Raw genomic sequence first — 13683 nt, 5'->3', positions numbered from 1 at the left:
CTTGCCTAACGATGTCCAATAACCCTGATCTATTTTCTGCTAATCTATGTCAACACTTGCCCCTACATCCTGTAAGCTCCCCAGCATTCCCCTTCTCCAGCGAGAAGTCAAGTCACTGTTGTGGGTTCCCAATGACACTCAATCCAGAGATCCATCCCAGCCTGTGAATAAACTGCTCTCTAAATTGCAAACACCTTGGCTGTCCTGAATTTTATTGCCTGGGCTATTTCACAGAGATGATGTATATTTCTTCTTGTTCTCACAGTTTTGAATTCTTTCATTAGGTCTCTATATTTCAATAGCTTTTTATACCATATAGTTTGGAGATTATGACTGGTATAACAATATCTCTTTTTAAAAAAACATTTAAAAATAATTAGGCTTTGAAGGAGTTAAAAAATCCTTGGTTTTAAAGGAAAGCAATATTTTGCATATACAAAAATGCATATTGGGTATTCATAGCCCTTTAAAATATGACTTCAAGTTTCTTGTCCAACAAAATATTAAACTTTCCTTTTTTAAATAATAGCTTTTTATTTTCAAAATACATGCTAAGATAGTTTTCAACATTCGTCCTTGCAAAACCTTATGTTCCAAATTTTTCTCCCTCCTTTCCACCTTCCCCAGACAGCAAGCAATCTAATATAGGTTAAACATATAGTGCAATTCTTCTAAGCATATTTCCACATCTTATGCTGTACAAAAAAAATCAGATCAAAAAGAGAAAAAAAACAAGCAAGCAACAACAAAAGAGGTCCCATAATCCTTTCTCTGGATGCAAATGGTTCTCCAACACCATCTCACTGCTGAAAAGGGCCACATCTATCACAGTTGATCATCACATAATCTTGTTGTTGCTGTGTACAATGCTCTCTTGGTTCTACTTACTTCAATTAGCATCAGTTAATGTAAGTCTCTCCAGACCTTTCTGAAATCATGTTGCTAATCATTTCTTACCAAACAATAATATTCCATTACATTCATATACCATAATTTACTCAGCCATTCCTCAATTGATGTGCATCCACTCAGTTTCTAGTTCCTTGCCACTACAAAAAGGATTCCTACAAACATTTTTGCATATGTGGGCCTTTTTCCCTTTGTTTATGATATCTTTGGGATAGAGATCTAGTAGAGACATTGCTGGATCAAAGGGTATGCACAGTTTGATAGTTCTTTGCATATAGTTCCAAATTGCTCTCCAGAATGGTTGGATCTGTTTGGGGCAATTGCACCTACCCAAACTGACTACTCAGGAGTCGCTCCAAATGATGTACAGAAAGAATTTATTAGAATCTCGAGAAGCGGACCGTCCTGGCATGTGGGCTCGAAAGGACAGCAAGGATACCCATAGGAGGAGAGTCATTCACTTGAAGATACTTACAACTTTTATACATTTCAGACAAAGAACCCCCCAAATCCCACCCTCTATAGGCTGTGATTGGTTACATAAACCTTTATCCCCCTATTTGGTCAGCGGAATGCAGTGAAAAAGGTGATATACAGCTTCAGCCACTTAATTCCTTCTTTGGACAATGGAATGCAGTCCAGGTTTCATCTAAAATCACATGACTGGGGTCTATAGGCCTGATCTATTTTAGTTAACAGTCTTTGATCAATATGTGCTTAATCTGTAAGTTTTTTACCTTTCCACACAGATCCATTCACTGTTACACCAACAATGTGTCCCAGTTTTCCCACATACCCTTCAATATTTATCATTATCTTTTCCTTTTGTCCTAGCCAATCTGAGAGATGTGTAGTGGTATCTCAGAGGTGTCTTAATTTGCACAAAATATTAAACTCTCTCCTTCAAGTAGTCTAAGTTCTAGCCAATTTGTCTTCTATTTTTATCCTTAAATTATGACTTGCCCCATACCTGGAATGGCTATACCTTTCCTCTTTCCCTCAGCAACTTTATCCATAGATATTCCTGTCTTCTTTAAAGACAAAACTTAGGTGTTATCCTCTCCACGCTTCCAAGCCCTTAGTACAATGAATGACACTTAGCAAACACTTAATACATGCCATTTTCCTATATACAATAGTTATGTGTGTGTATATTCATTCTGTTCCCCTATGACTAAGATTCCTGGCTCAAAAATCAAAGCTCTGAGATCAGAGAATTTGGGTTCAGTATTGGGATCTTCTTACAAAAAATCTTTGACATTGTCTCCACCAGTGGTGTCCCTTAGAAACATTAGAATTTGGCAGACAAGATTAGAAGGGAAGCAATAAACTGGGAAAACATTTTTACAGTCAAAGACTCTGATAAAGGCCTCATTTCCAAAATATATAGAGAATTGACTCTAATTTATAAGAAATCAAGCCATTCTCCAATTGATAAATGGTCAAAGGACATGAACAGACAATTCTCAGACGAAGAAATTGAAACTATTTCTAGCCATATGAAAAGATGCTCCAAGTCATTATTAATCAGAGAAATGCAAATTAAGACAACTCCGAGATACCACTATACACCTGTCAGACTGACTAGAATGACAGGGAAAGATAAGGCGGAATGTTGGAGGGGATGTGGGAAAACTGGGACACTGATGCATTGTTGGTAGAATTGTGAACACATCGAGCCATTCTGGAGAGCAATTTGGAACTATGCTCAAAAAGTTATCAAACTGTGCATACCCTTTGATCCAGCAGTGTTTCTACTGGGCTTATAACCCAAAGAGATCATAAAGAAGGGAAAGGGACCTGTATGTATAAGAATGTTTGTGGTAGTCCTGTTTGTAGTGGCCAGAAACTGGAAACTGAGTGGATGCCCATCAATTGGAGAATGGCTGAATAAATTGTGGTATATGAATATTATGGAATATTATTGTTCTGTAAGAAATGACCAGCAGGATGATTTAGGAAAGGCCTGGAGAGACTTACATGAACTGATGCTGAGTGAAATGAGCAGGACCAGGAGATCATTATATACTTCAACAACAACACTATATGATGATCAATTCTGATGGACCTGGCCATCTCCAGCAATGAGATGAACCAAATCAGCTCCAATAGAGCAGTAATGAACTGAACCAGCTACACCCAGGGAAAGAACTCTGGGAGATGATTATGAACCATTACATAGAATTCCCAATCCCTATATTTTTGCCTGCCTGCATTTTTTATTTCCTTCACAGGCTAATTGTACACTATTTCAAACTCCGATTCTTTTTGTACAGCAAAATAACAGTTTAGATATGTATACTTATTTTGTATTTAATTTATACTTTAACATATTTAACATATATTGGTCAACCTGCCATCTAGGGGAGAGGGTGGGGGAAAGAAGGGGAAAAATTGGAACAAAAGGTTTGGCAATTGTCAATGCTGTAAAATTACTCATGCATATAATTTGTAAATGAAAAGCTATAATAATAATAATTAAAAAAGAAATATTAGAATTTGACCCTTTTTGCACTCAGGCTTTCCCCTGACAATATTACAACTTAACTTGTGTTTTGGTTTCACAGTGCTCATGCTAGCATTCTGGCTAACAAGATAGGCTTTATTTAACCTGACAAAAATGGAAAGGACTAGTTCTGAAGTCCCTGTTAAGCTTCACTTTTCTCAGGGACTTATAAAATCTTTCATACTCATAGTGTTACACTAGCTACCTTCCTCCAAAGGGGAGACTCTACTTGAGATTGTTTGGTCCAATTGTCCCCTCTAATGAGCCCTATCTTCCTCTGAGAGATTATATAGTTTCACTAGATTTGTGGAGCCTCCTCTGAAGCTGAACATCAATACCCAAGTGGAGAATAAACTCAAAGATGACAGACACTTAAGCTTCCTTACTTCTACCCACCTGGAAATCTCCAGAGTCCACATAACTTACTATAACAATGAAGGGCAAAGGCTAGGTTTGTCCCTTCTCATAGCTTTTTATCTCTTTTCCTTTAGTCAACATGATTCTTGGTTTAAGAGATATTTGACTTGGCCCCAGGAACTCCTTGCTGCTTCAGTGCCATCTTTGTCCATTACCATCCCTGGAGTCACTTGGTTCTCTGCAGAGCCTTGGTTCTTCCCAGGAGGAATTCTATGGATGTACAGGCTTCCTTCTAGGAAATTCAGTCCTTTTTTCATATAAATATGTGTGTATGTGTATGTATGTATATATATATATATATGCATATATATATACGTAAGGCAGTAAAAATGGGATGCCTCTGAAATTATGATTTATTATCAGTAAATTTTTGATAAGTAAATCTATTTTATATACTTGAGGTCACCTAAAAACTTCTCTGGCAAAAAAGAGTGGCCAGTGGAAAATGCTTGAAAAGCCCTGTGGAATTGAAAGAGTTCAAAGCATATTACTGGTATTATTTCATACCTTTCGAGAAGATCTGGGAAGAGGGGAAGAGTTGATTACTCTTAATTTTAGGAAAAAACTACTACATATACTTAGTGAGTTATCCAACCTCATGGTAAATCAGGGTGTTATTGATTACAACTTAGATCTATTGATACTAGTCACAAGGGTATAACCATTTACAAATCAAGGCCCATAATCTGCCAAATTCTCTTTCTCCTCACAATGCAGTTGCAGCTTGAAAAGGAAAAATTGTCTTATCTGAAAATAACATCCTTCATAAAACAGCACTCCAGAATTTTTATAGCTTGGAACAATCCTACAGAAAATACCTTACATCAACATTCACAGTTGTAATTCTCAGACGAAGAAATTGAAACTATTTCTAGCCATATGAAAAGATGCTCCAAGTCATTATTAATCAGAGAAATGCAAATTAAGACAACTCTGAGATACCACTACACACCTGTCAGATTGGCTAGAATGACAGGGAAAGATAATGCGGAATGTTGGAGGGGATGTGGGAAAACTGGGACACTGATACATTGTTGGTGGAATTGTGAATACATCCAGCCATTCTGAAGAGCAATTTGGAACTATGCTCAAAAAGTTATCAAACTGTGCATACCCTTTGACCCAGCAGTGTTACTACTGGGCTTATATCCCAAAGAGATCTTAAAGAAGGGAAAGGGACCTGTATGTGCAAGAATGTTTGTGGCAGCCCTGTTTGTAGTGGCCAGAAACTGGAAACTGAGTGGATGCCCATCAATTGGAGAATGGGTGAATAAATTGTGGCATATGAATGTTATGGAATATTATTGTTCCGTAAGAAATGACCAGCAGGATGAATACAGAGAGGTTTGGAGAGACTTACATGAACTGATGCTGAGTGAAATGAGCAGGACCATGAGATCATTATCTACTTCAATAACACTATTATATGATGATCAATTCTAATGGATGTGGCCATCTCCAGCAATGAGATGAACTGAAATCAGTTCCAATAGAGCAGTAATGAACTGAACCAGCTACACCCAGGGAAAGAACTCTGGGAGATGACTATGAACCACTACATAGAATTCCCAATCCCTTTTATTTTTGTCCACCTGCATTTTTTATTTCCTTCACAGGCTAATTGTACACTATTTCAAAGTCTGATTCTTTTTATACAGCAAAATAACTGTTTGGACATGTATACAGATATTGTATTTAACTTATACTTTAACATATTTAACATGTATTGGTCAACCTGCCATCTGGGGGAGAGGGAAAAACTTGGAACAAAAGGATTTGCAACTGTCAATACTGAAAAATTACCTATGCATATATTTGTAAATAAAAAGCTACAATAATAATATAAAAAGATATGAAAAGAAACAAACAAACATTCACAGTTGTGTCTTTTGCCACAGCCCACCTGAAGACTGGCCAGGCTGTCGAATATTACTAAAAAAGGGGATCGGTTAAAATCAAACAGGATCCCACGATTTAGTTGGGGCCAGCCCCCATCTGGCAAGCAGAGGCTGACTAATCGATATGGCCAACAGGGTTTCACTTGACAACACCTGACAATTTTTAGATGATGCTTTTCCCTTTTCTTTCCTTCTTCCCTTTGAGAAAACTCATCACGGCACTCCTCCAGGAGAAGCTGGGGGCGGTGGAAAACAGACCTGTGCAGACGTTGGGTTTTTGTTTTAGTTAGGGGCCGAAAGATGCATTCGAGATATAGCTGTTCTTCCTTTTTCGAAAAGTGGTGTGAAGGGAGGGAAGCAAAGAATTGTTATTTTAAGGAGGAATTCTAGCACTCCCCCTCCCGCGTGTAGGTCGTGTATGCGCAAGGTTTGCTGGGAACCATGGAGAGGTTTCTGATGCTATTGCCGCCGCCGCTACCGCTAGTGTTGAGGCAGCTGCCTCTGGTAACCTGATCCTGCTACCAAACAGATTGCTGGATGGGCTGAAGCCAAATCAAGGGACCAGGGAACAAAAGCCGTAGGGGCTGCCTCCAGTGCCCGGGAAAGTGCAGTAAGTAAATCGCGCTTGGGATTAGGCTGCATAGTCATTATTTTAGGCTGCTTAGCATCCCATCCCCCGAGTACCTTTTGATTGTCTCCTTTGGAATTCTTGATTGGGTTGTGGGTGGAGAAGAAGGCGGCATTTGGGGATCTGTGTAGTGTGGTCGGGTCCACGGGTTGCCGTGCTGTGGGTTTCAATTAGGCGGTTCCTAGGTAGTGTGCACATGGAAGGGTGGGAGAGATTTCTCAGAGCTCCTGCAGTGACCATGAGATGCCTAGGAAACAGAAGGGCCGCCTGCCTAGAAGGTCGCTTTGTGGCAAATGTGCGCTGCACCAGCTGCAGGGGGTATTGGGGTCCCCTTCTCCATCCCCAAGGAAGAACCTTAGCTGGTTTGAAATGCATTTTGAAGACTCGTAGGTTCCTAAAGTGTCGAGTCACATTCATTAGCTATTCCCACCCTAGCCTTTCTTCCTTAGGCTTTTCTAGTCCTAGAAGATATCTGTAAACTTTTTCTTCAAATTGGGTAAGGCAGGGCATTCTTGCATAAATGCACTTTCTTGATCTGAAAGGGATTATTTATATATTTATTTATTTATGTGAAGCTGCAGTCTCTTTGCATTTTAGCCAACGGATTTAAGCCCTAAAATAAATACTGTTAATCCTCCGGAGAATCCTCCATCTCTTGGGGGTGGAGGTAGTGGTGGCGGTGGAATTGCTTCACCTTCTCTCCAGTCATGATTTAGCAACTTGCAATTAGGAAGGAAATTCTATTCAGTGAATAGAATAGCTTGGTTACCCCTCACTGCTATTGACTGCTCCTTGAATTCTGGCATTGTAGGGTCCCAGGCCCTGAGAGATACAGATTCTGGATGGAAGGGAATTGGGAGATGCTTTTTGCCTTTCTCTTTCCTCCTCTCCTTCCCCTCTTCCAGATTGGTTTGCCTGGATACCACTATTAATATTTCCTTTCTGCGAGTCTAAAATATAATCCATGATCGGATTAATGGTAGTGGGGGTGGAGTGAGGGTAGGAATGGGGTTGAATGGAGTAAAAGAGGCAGGGAATACATTTAAGCACATTTCTCTTTCAACAAACAATTAGTGAAAGGACTGAAATGTTGAAATTGGATTGAATGTCCACTCTAATAAAGGTCTATCCTGAGGGCTTAGAGGGTTTCCTTCTACACTGTCTTGGTCACACTACATCTGTATACAGTAGCACATTTTAGAAAAGATATCAACAAACTAGAATAAAGGTTGGGGTGTGCGTTTTTATGGTTATTCAGTCCTGACTCTTTATGCCCCATTTAGTGTTTTCTTGGCAAAATACTGGAGTGGTTTGTTATTTCCTTCTCCAGTTAATTTTACAGATGAGGTAACTGAGGCAAATAGGGACTTGCCCAGGGTCACATATCCAGTCTGAAGCTGGATCTGAACTCCGTCTTTCTGACTCCACGCCTGGAGCTTTATGTACAGTGCCTCTTAGCTGCTGGAGGTATACAGAAATGTAAGTAGAAGAATCTGGGTTGAATACAGGATCTAGAGCTGGCAGAAACCTTAAAAATCAGCTTCTTCAATCCTTGATGGAAAATTTAAAAAAAAAAAATTGTTTGCAAAAGAGGAAAGTAACTTGTTTAAAGAAAAGTCAGTATGTAGTAAAATAGGGAGTTGAAATAGGATTCTCTGGCTCCCAATTATATGTTATTATACTGGGTTGTTTCTACTTTTATACCTGTCTTCAAATATTTGAAAGATTATACTTTGAAGAGGGATTAAATTTTTTTTCTGTTTGGCCCCAGAGATCAAAACTAGAAACAAGAAGAGGTTATGGGTAAGAAAATTTCAGTTTAACAAAAGGAAACACTTCCTTCCAATTTAGTTGTCTTAAAAAGGAATGAAAGCCTAGAGTTCTCCCATAACTAGAGGTCTTTAAAAGGAGATAAATGATAACTTGTCTAGTAGGTTGTAACTCTGTAGGATTCAAGTTATGGTCAGGGATTGTACTAGGTAAACTTTGATATTCCTTCTAGTTCTTCAGTTTGGTGAGTCATTGCATTCTATGAATATGTATGAATTTTTAAAAAGGAATTTTCCTCGTGTTTTCCACAGCTGTTCCATAAACTGGACAGGGTTGAACCATGGTAGACCCTGTGCCGGAGGAGGAAAAGACAGAAGCTGAGCCAAGTAGACCTGGAGAAGATGGAGCAGCTGCACCTGCATCCTCCCTCCCAACTGATGCCCCACAACTGTTCACTTCAACATCTTCTGCCCTCCAAAGTGTACCCAGCAAAGCTGAGGGTCTGGCAAGCCATAGAGAAGGTCAACAGCGGGAACAGTCGCCTATGCTGCACCTGGATCTGTTCAACTTTGACTGTCCAGAAGCAGAGGGCAGCCGCTATGTGCTCACCAGCCCCCGCTCTTTGGAGGCCTGTGCCAGATGTACAGTTAAACCTGTGGAGCTGCTGCCTCGGGCTTTAGCTGATTTGGTTCGTGAGGCACCAGGCCGCTCAATGCGGGTAGCTACAGGGCTTTACGAAGTATATGAAACAGAGCGCCTAGCCAAGCTACAGCAGTGCCGGGCTGAACGTGAGCGCATCATTAAAGAGGAAAAACGGAGACTCTTCACACCTCTGGGCTCCACCACCACAGTCACTACTGCAGGCTCCGTCCAGACTGCAGGACCAGGCAGCAGCAGTAGCTGCAGCAGCAGTGCCAGCCTCCCAGCTTCGCCTGCTCCCCGTGCTACCCAAGCTCCCCGTGCTACCCAAGCTCCCCGTGCTCCCCGCAAATCCTCTTCCTCACCCGCCAGGGCTCGGACCAAGCCGCCTCCAGCTGCTTCCCGTTCGGGCAAAAAGAGCCACTCATTAGATTCTCTATCAGGCAGGCGAGAAGGTGCCCTAAGCTCAGAATCTGGGGCCTCCTCCTCCTCCTACAGTGGTGATAGTCTAAGGGAGCACTGGCTGCTTCGAAGCCCAGCCACTGGTGGCCTCGTGGCAGGGTCTGCTGCTTCAGCCCCCAATCCCCAGACTCGGCCATCTGCCCTCACCTTGACGCCCCTGTCTGGTCGCAGCTTCAGCTTGAGCGATCTGTGCCATTCACCGCAGACTGCCCGCCATGTAGAGAGAATTGTGCGCCAGGTGCGGGAGGAGAAGGGCCTCCGTGGGTTACCAGAGCGTGACCGTAAGATTGCTGCCCTCATGCTGGCCCGGCACCAGGAAGAAGAGCTGCTGCGCGAACAGCAAGCGTTTGCCCATAGCCAGTGGGAGCTGCAGCGGAAGAAAACCATGCAGCAGCGGGAAAAAGAAGAAAAGGAGAAGCAGCGGGTCCTAGCGCAATGCCGCCAGGCCTGGACTGCACAAGTGGAGGAGCGCCTGGGGAGGCTGGGCCACCAGGAGCGGAAGGCAGCCAGGCGGCTGCGGAGCCAGTATGCAAGGGGCGAGGAACAGCGTCTTGAACTCCTAGAGAGGCAAGGTCAGCTTCGACTGGAGCGCGCTCAAAGGGCAGCCTTCGAGGACAGGATGCGTAAGCTGCAGCAAGAGCACAACCTCAAACTGTGGGAGGAAGGTCGACAGAAGGAGCGGGAACGGGTTGACTACGCCCGGCGGGAGCGGGCAGAGATAGCAGCCCAGACCAAGCGGAAACAGGACACTCACTTACAGAGGGAGAAGCAGCAGCTCAGTCGAGCCGAACGGGCACATCATGAAGCACTGTTACAGGGCTTGGCCCGGAAAGAGCGCAAGGAACAAGAAGGGCTGCGGTTGTCCCTGGAAGCGAGTCTGGAAAGGGCTCAGGAGAACTATGAGCAGCTGATGGAACAGCGAAGCCGGCATTTGCGAGAAAGAGCGCGCAAGGAGGAATTGCAAGGCAGGAGGGCCAAGGAGGTGGCGGAGCGCAAGGGGAGAGAACACCAGGAACACCTGGAAGCACTGGCCAAAGCGGGAGAACAGCGGATGCAGCATGCTACGCAGGTGGTGTCGGAGGCAGTGCAGCTGAAAGCTCGGCGAATAGGGCAGAGTCGGCTAGAGAAGGAGCGGGCACAGCGGGCCAACAAGGAAAAGGTGGACCGGGCGGAGGACAGCCGCAGGCGGGAGCTACAGCAGGCCATTGAGCGCAAGTGGGAGCGCAGCGAGCGCCTGTCTCGAGAGAGGCGGAGCGCGCTGGAGAATGCCCGCTCCACTGCCCGAGCCTCCTTCCACGTACGAGAAAAGGTGCGCGAGGAAATTAACACGCGTACCTTTGACCGGATGGCGTTGGAAGCCAAACTCCACGCCAATCTGGGCAAGAAATGATGCTTTAGAAGGAATGACTCTAACGGGCACTCTTTCACTCACCATCAATGCCTCTGGCCAAGTCTTTGGTTTCTAAAGAGGATTGGGAGAAGGGAGCACAGCGCAAGACTTCTTACTACTTCTCTCTAAGGCAACGAGGGAGAATGCACCGAACTTTTCATAAAGTCACCCTTAGTTTCCAAGAACTACATTTCTTTGGGGCCCGGGAAGCTAGGGCTCAGCTTAATTCATGACCACTCTCATTGAGTGGTATCTTCCTTTGTGCTGCTGAGGGGATTCTTGGTAATAAGCAAAGAGAAACTGGGGAGAAAGGGTATTCTAGCAATCGATATTCCAAGTTACCCCATCACTTTCCAGGTAATAGCACAAAAAGCCACTACGGTACCTCCCTTCCTTTCCTCCCCTCTCCTCCCCCCCCCCCCCCCCCCCCCCCCCCCATCCTTTCTGTGGCAGCTACTCTCCACATCTTTCTAAACAGGGTTTTGATTTAAGTGCTGTGACGGAGTGGACAGTAGTGATTGTCATTGAAAAGGACTCTTTCTAGCCCTCTTCTTCAACTTAAAAAGAAAAGTACAGGTATAGTATCTGAGATAAATTAGGAAGGAAAGCACTACTAGAAATTTTAGTCCCACATAAGGTTACACAGGAAACTGGATAAGTTTTTTTCTTTTCTCTTTTTTAATATAGATTTGCAGGACCTCGGAGGACTCTAGTTTTCAGAGACTTGCTGTGTTCTATCCTGATTGAAGCATTCTAGTGAAAGTGGTCTAGTGGTCAGTTGACAGACCACCCAGTGTAGAATATGGAAAGAACTTGTAACCGAGTTACTTTAATACTCACCAGAGAGCAGTCATGCCTTAAATAACAGAGCTATCCTCATGTGCCTGCCTTAGCTCTTTCCTGACCATTTCTTTACTGCTCTGCCCTCAGAATATCAGCTCCTAGGCAGGCCCCCATGGAATTTGGCCTCTGTGGTGGAATTATGAACTCCCTGCATATCTGCTGGCAAAATTGTGTACTCTGGCACCGCCATGTACCACTTCAAATCCAGAATTTCTTGTCTGCAAGTGTGACATTCAGACAACTTTGCTTTTTTTAACCCATTGCTTATATTTCTTTCCCTTCCTATGGTTTATGGGGGGTGGGGGGGGAGGGTGGAGATTAAGATTGTCTGTCAACCAGACACTTCATTACATAGGCACTTCTTTTCCCTTCCCCCAATAACAAAAAGAGTTTTGTTATCATTATAATAGGAGTGCCCATACTCTTCTTATCTTAACATCTCTGGTTCCTTTGAAGTTATTTATCCAGTTTCTCTATTTCATTCTTTCCATCTGCCAAATGGAGAGAATGATACTTGTTTTCTAGCACCTCCAGGTCTTGAGGATTAAAGGCACAGCACTAGTATTAACTATTAGTATTGTTAGTGCTTTTTTTCTGTACCTAAGAGGCAGGAGAAGCTGTGTCACACCCTAAGTAATGTTGGGGATTGGACATGTGATAACATTGATATAGGGAAGTCCTAGATAAAGAAATTCCCTCTACAAATGCCAGTCAGCATCTTTTCTACCCCTAGTTTTAGAGAATTTCCTAAAGCATTAAGAGGTTAAGTGACCTGCCCAGGTTAACACAACTATGATGTTATCCGAGGAGAGATTTAAACCCAGGTTTTCATGGCTCTGAGCCATTTGCCTTGGCTGTTTCACATCATCCTAATTCTTTGCTGAGAATAGAGACATCATAGAGTCCTAGAGATAGAAGGAAAGGAAGTCTGATTCAGGAAGCTCTTCTGCAATATGATAGTTTTATTATCTGGCCTCTGCTTGAACATTTCCAGCGACAGAAAACATTTGGCTTTAAAACTATTTATATATTGTGTCTTTACATCATTTTGATTTGAATATATCACTCCTCTCTTGCTCAATGAGCCATCAGTTGTAATACATACCAAAAAATGAGGGAAAAAGGCAGTTCAACAAAATGAATGCCAACTTGACATTACTCACACTCTCTGCAAAGAAGGAAGATAGCACACAATACTTTTATAGTCAGATTATTCCATTGTTAAAAAATATTGGATAAAAATTTGCTCCCCTTTGAAAAGAACTGGTCCTTGTTCCAGCTTCCTCACAGAAAAAATATGGGAAAGTATTATTCTTCATATTTTAAAAAAAATCAGGAAAAATGCATTTATTGCATTTTGGATAAAGTAATCAGCATGGGTCAGAATAGAACATGCTGGACTTAGATTCAGGGTTCAAATCCCACTTTTGACAATTTAACTGTGATACTGGATAAGTCACATTTAACTAAGATTTGTCATAATGAGTTGCTATCTGCCTCAGTGGAGGGAGTTCTGGGGAGGTAAGGTACTTCCCACTAATGAAATCACAGATGCTTCAAAAATATAGTAGGTAGACCTGTTCCTAGAAGATTTTGGTCAAGTGCTGACATCTATTGACAATAAATGTAGGAGAAAATTATGTTTTCATACTGAACTTAAGCCCTGTTGAAATCAGGGAAGGTGTCAGTGTTCCCAACTTTGATCTGGAAAAGGATTTTTCATCCATGGAATTTTTCCTTATTAGAGGGCTTTAACTAAAAAGATTCTAATGCAGTTGTGGCTACTTACCTGCTTTTCTTTTACTGAATATTAAAAGGCTTTCCAAACTTTAATGAAAAAATTAACTCAAAATTTATTTTTTCTTAAGTATACCTCTCTCCCTATCTCATTCTTTCTCTCTTCCTGTTTCTTTCTCTTTTTGTGTGTGTATATGTATGTATACACATATATTCATACATACATATACAAACATGTCTATTTGTATGTATATTCCTATATGTATTTGAAATTGAAACAAGGTTTTGTGGGTAGAGCAATAATAGAAAGATAATATGACCAGGTTGTTTTTATTTACTTACAATGTAACATTGGACACATCACCTCTGTGTGCCTCAGTTTAGCTACCTGTAAAACAGGGATAATGATGCCTGCCCCTCACCTATTTCACAGGGACATGAATGAGAATTTAAGTTGCTCTCCATTCTCTCTATTTCCCAATTA

General features: G+C 42.2%; 1 protein-coding gene across 1 annotated transcript; it reads left to right on the top strand.

The window, feature by feature from the left end:
- The first annotated feature begins 5969 nt into the window (after positions 1–5969).
- Positions 5970–13339, top strand: CCDC177 (coiled-coil domain containing 177). The gene is made up of 2 exons (XM_031952809.1): positions 5970–6340; positions 8440–13339. The coding sequence occupies exon 2, from the start codon at positions 8469–8471 to the stop codon at positions 10617–10619; it is 2151 nt and encodes a 716-aa protein (XP_031808669.1). The 5' UTR covers positions 5970–6340; positions 8440–8468; the 3' UTR covers positions 10620–13339.
- Positions 13340–13683: the final 344 nt, after the last annotated feature.

The sequence above is a fragment of the Sarcophilus harrisii genome, chromosome 2 (genome assembly GCF_902635505.1).
Source record: "Sarcophilus harrisii chromosome 2, mSarHar1.11, whole genome shotgun sequence".
Classification (NCBI taxonomy): Eukaryota; Metazoa; Chordata; class Mammalia; order Dasyuromorphia; family Dasyuridae; genus Sarcophilus; species Sarcophilus harrisii.
Note: the sequence above shows the minus strand (reverse complement) of the source record. Positions and strands in the feature narration are given on the sequence as shown.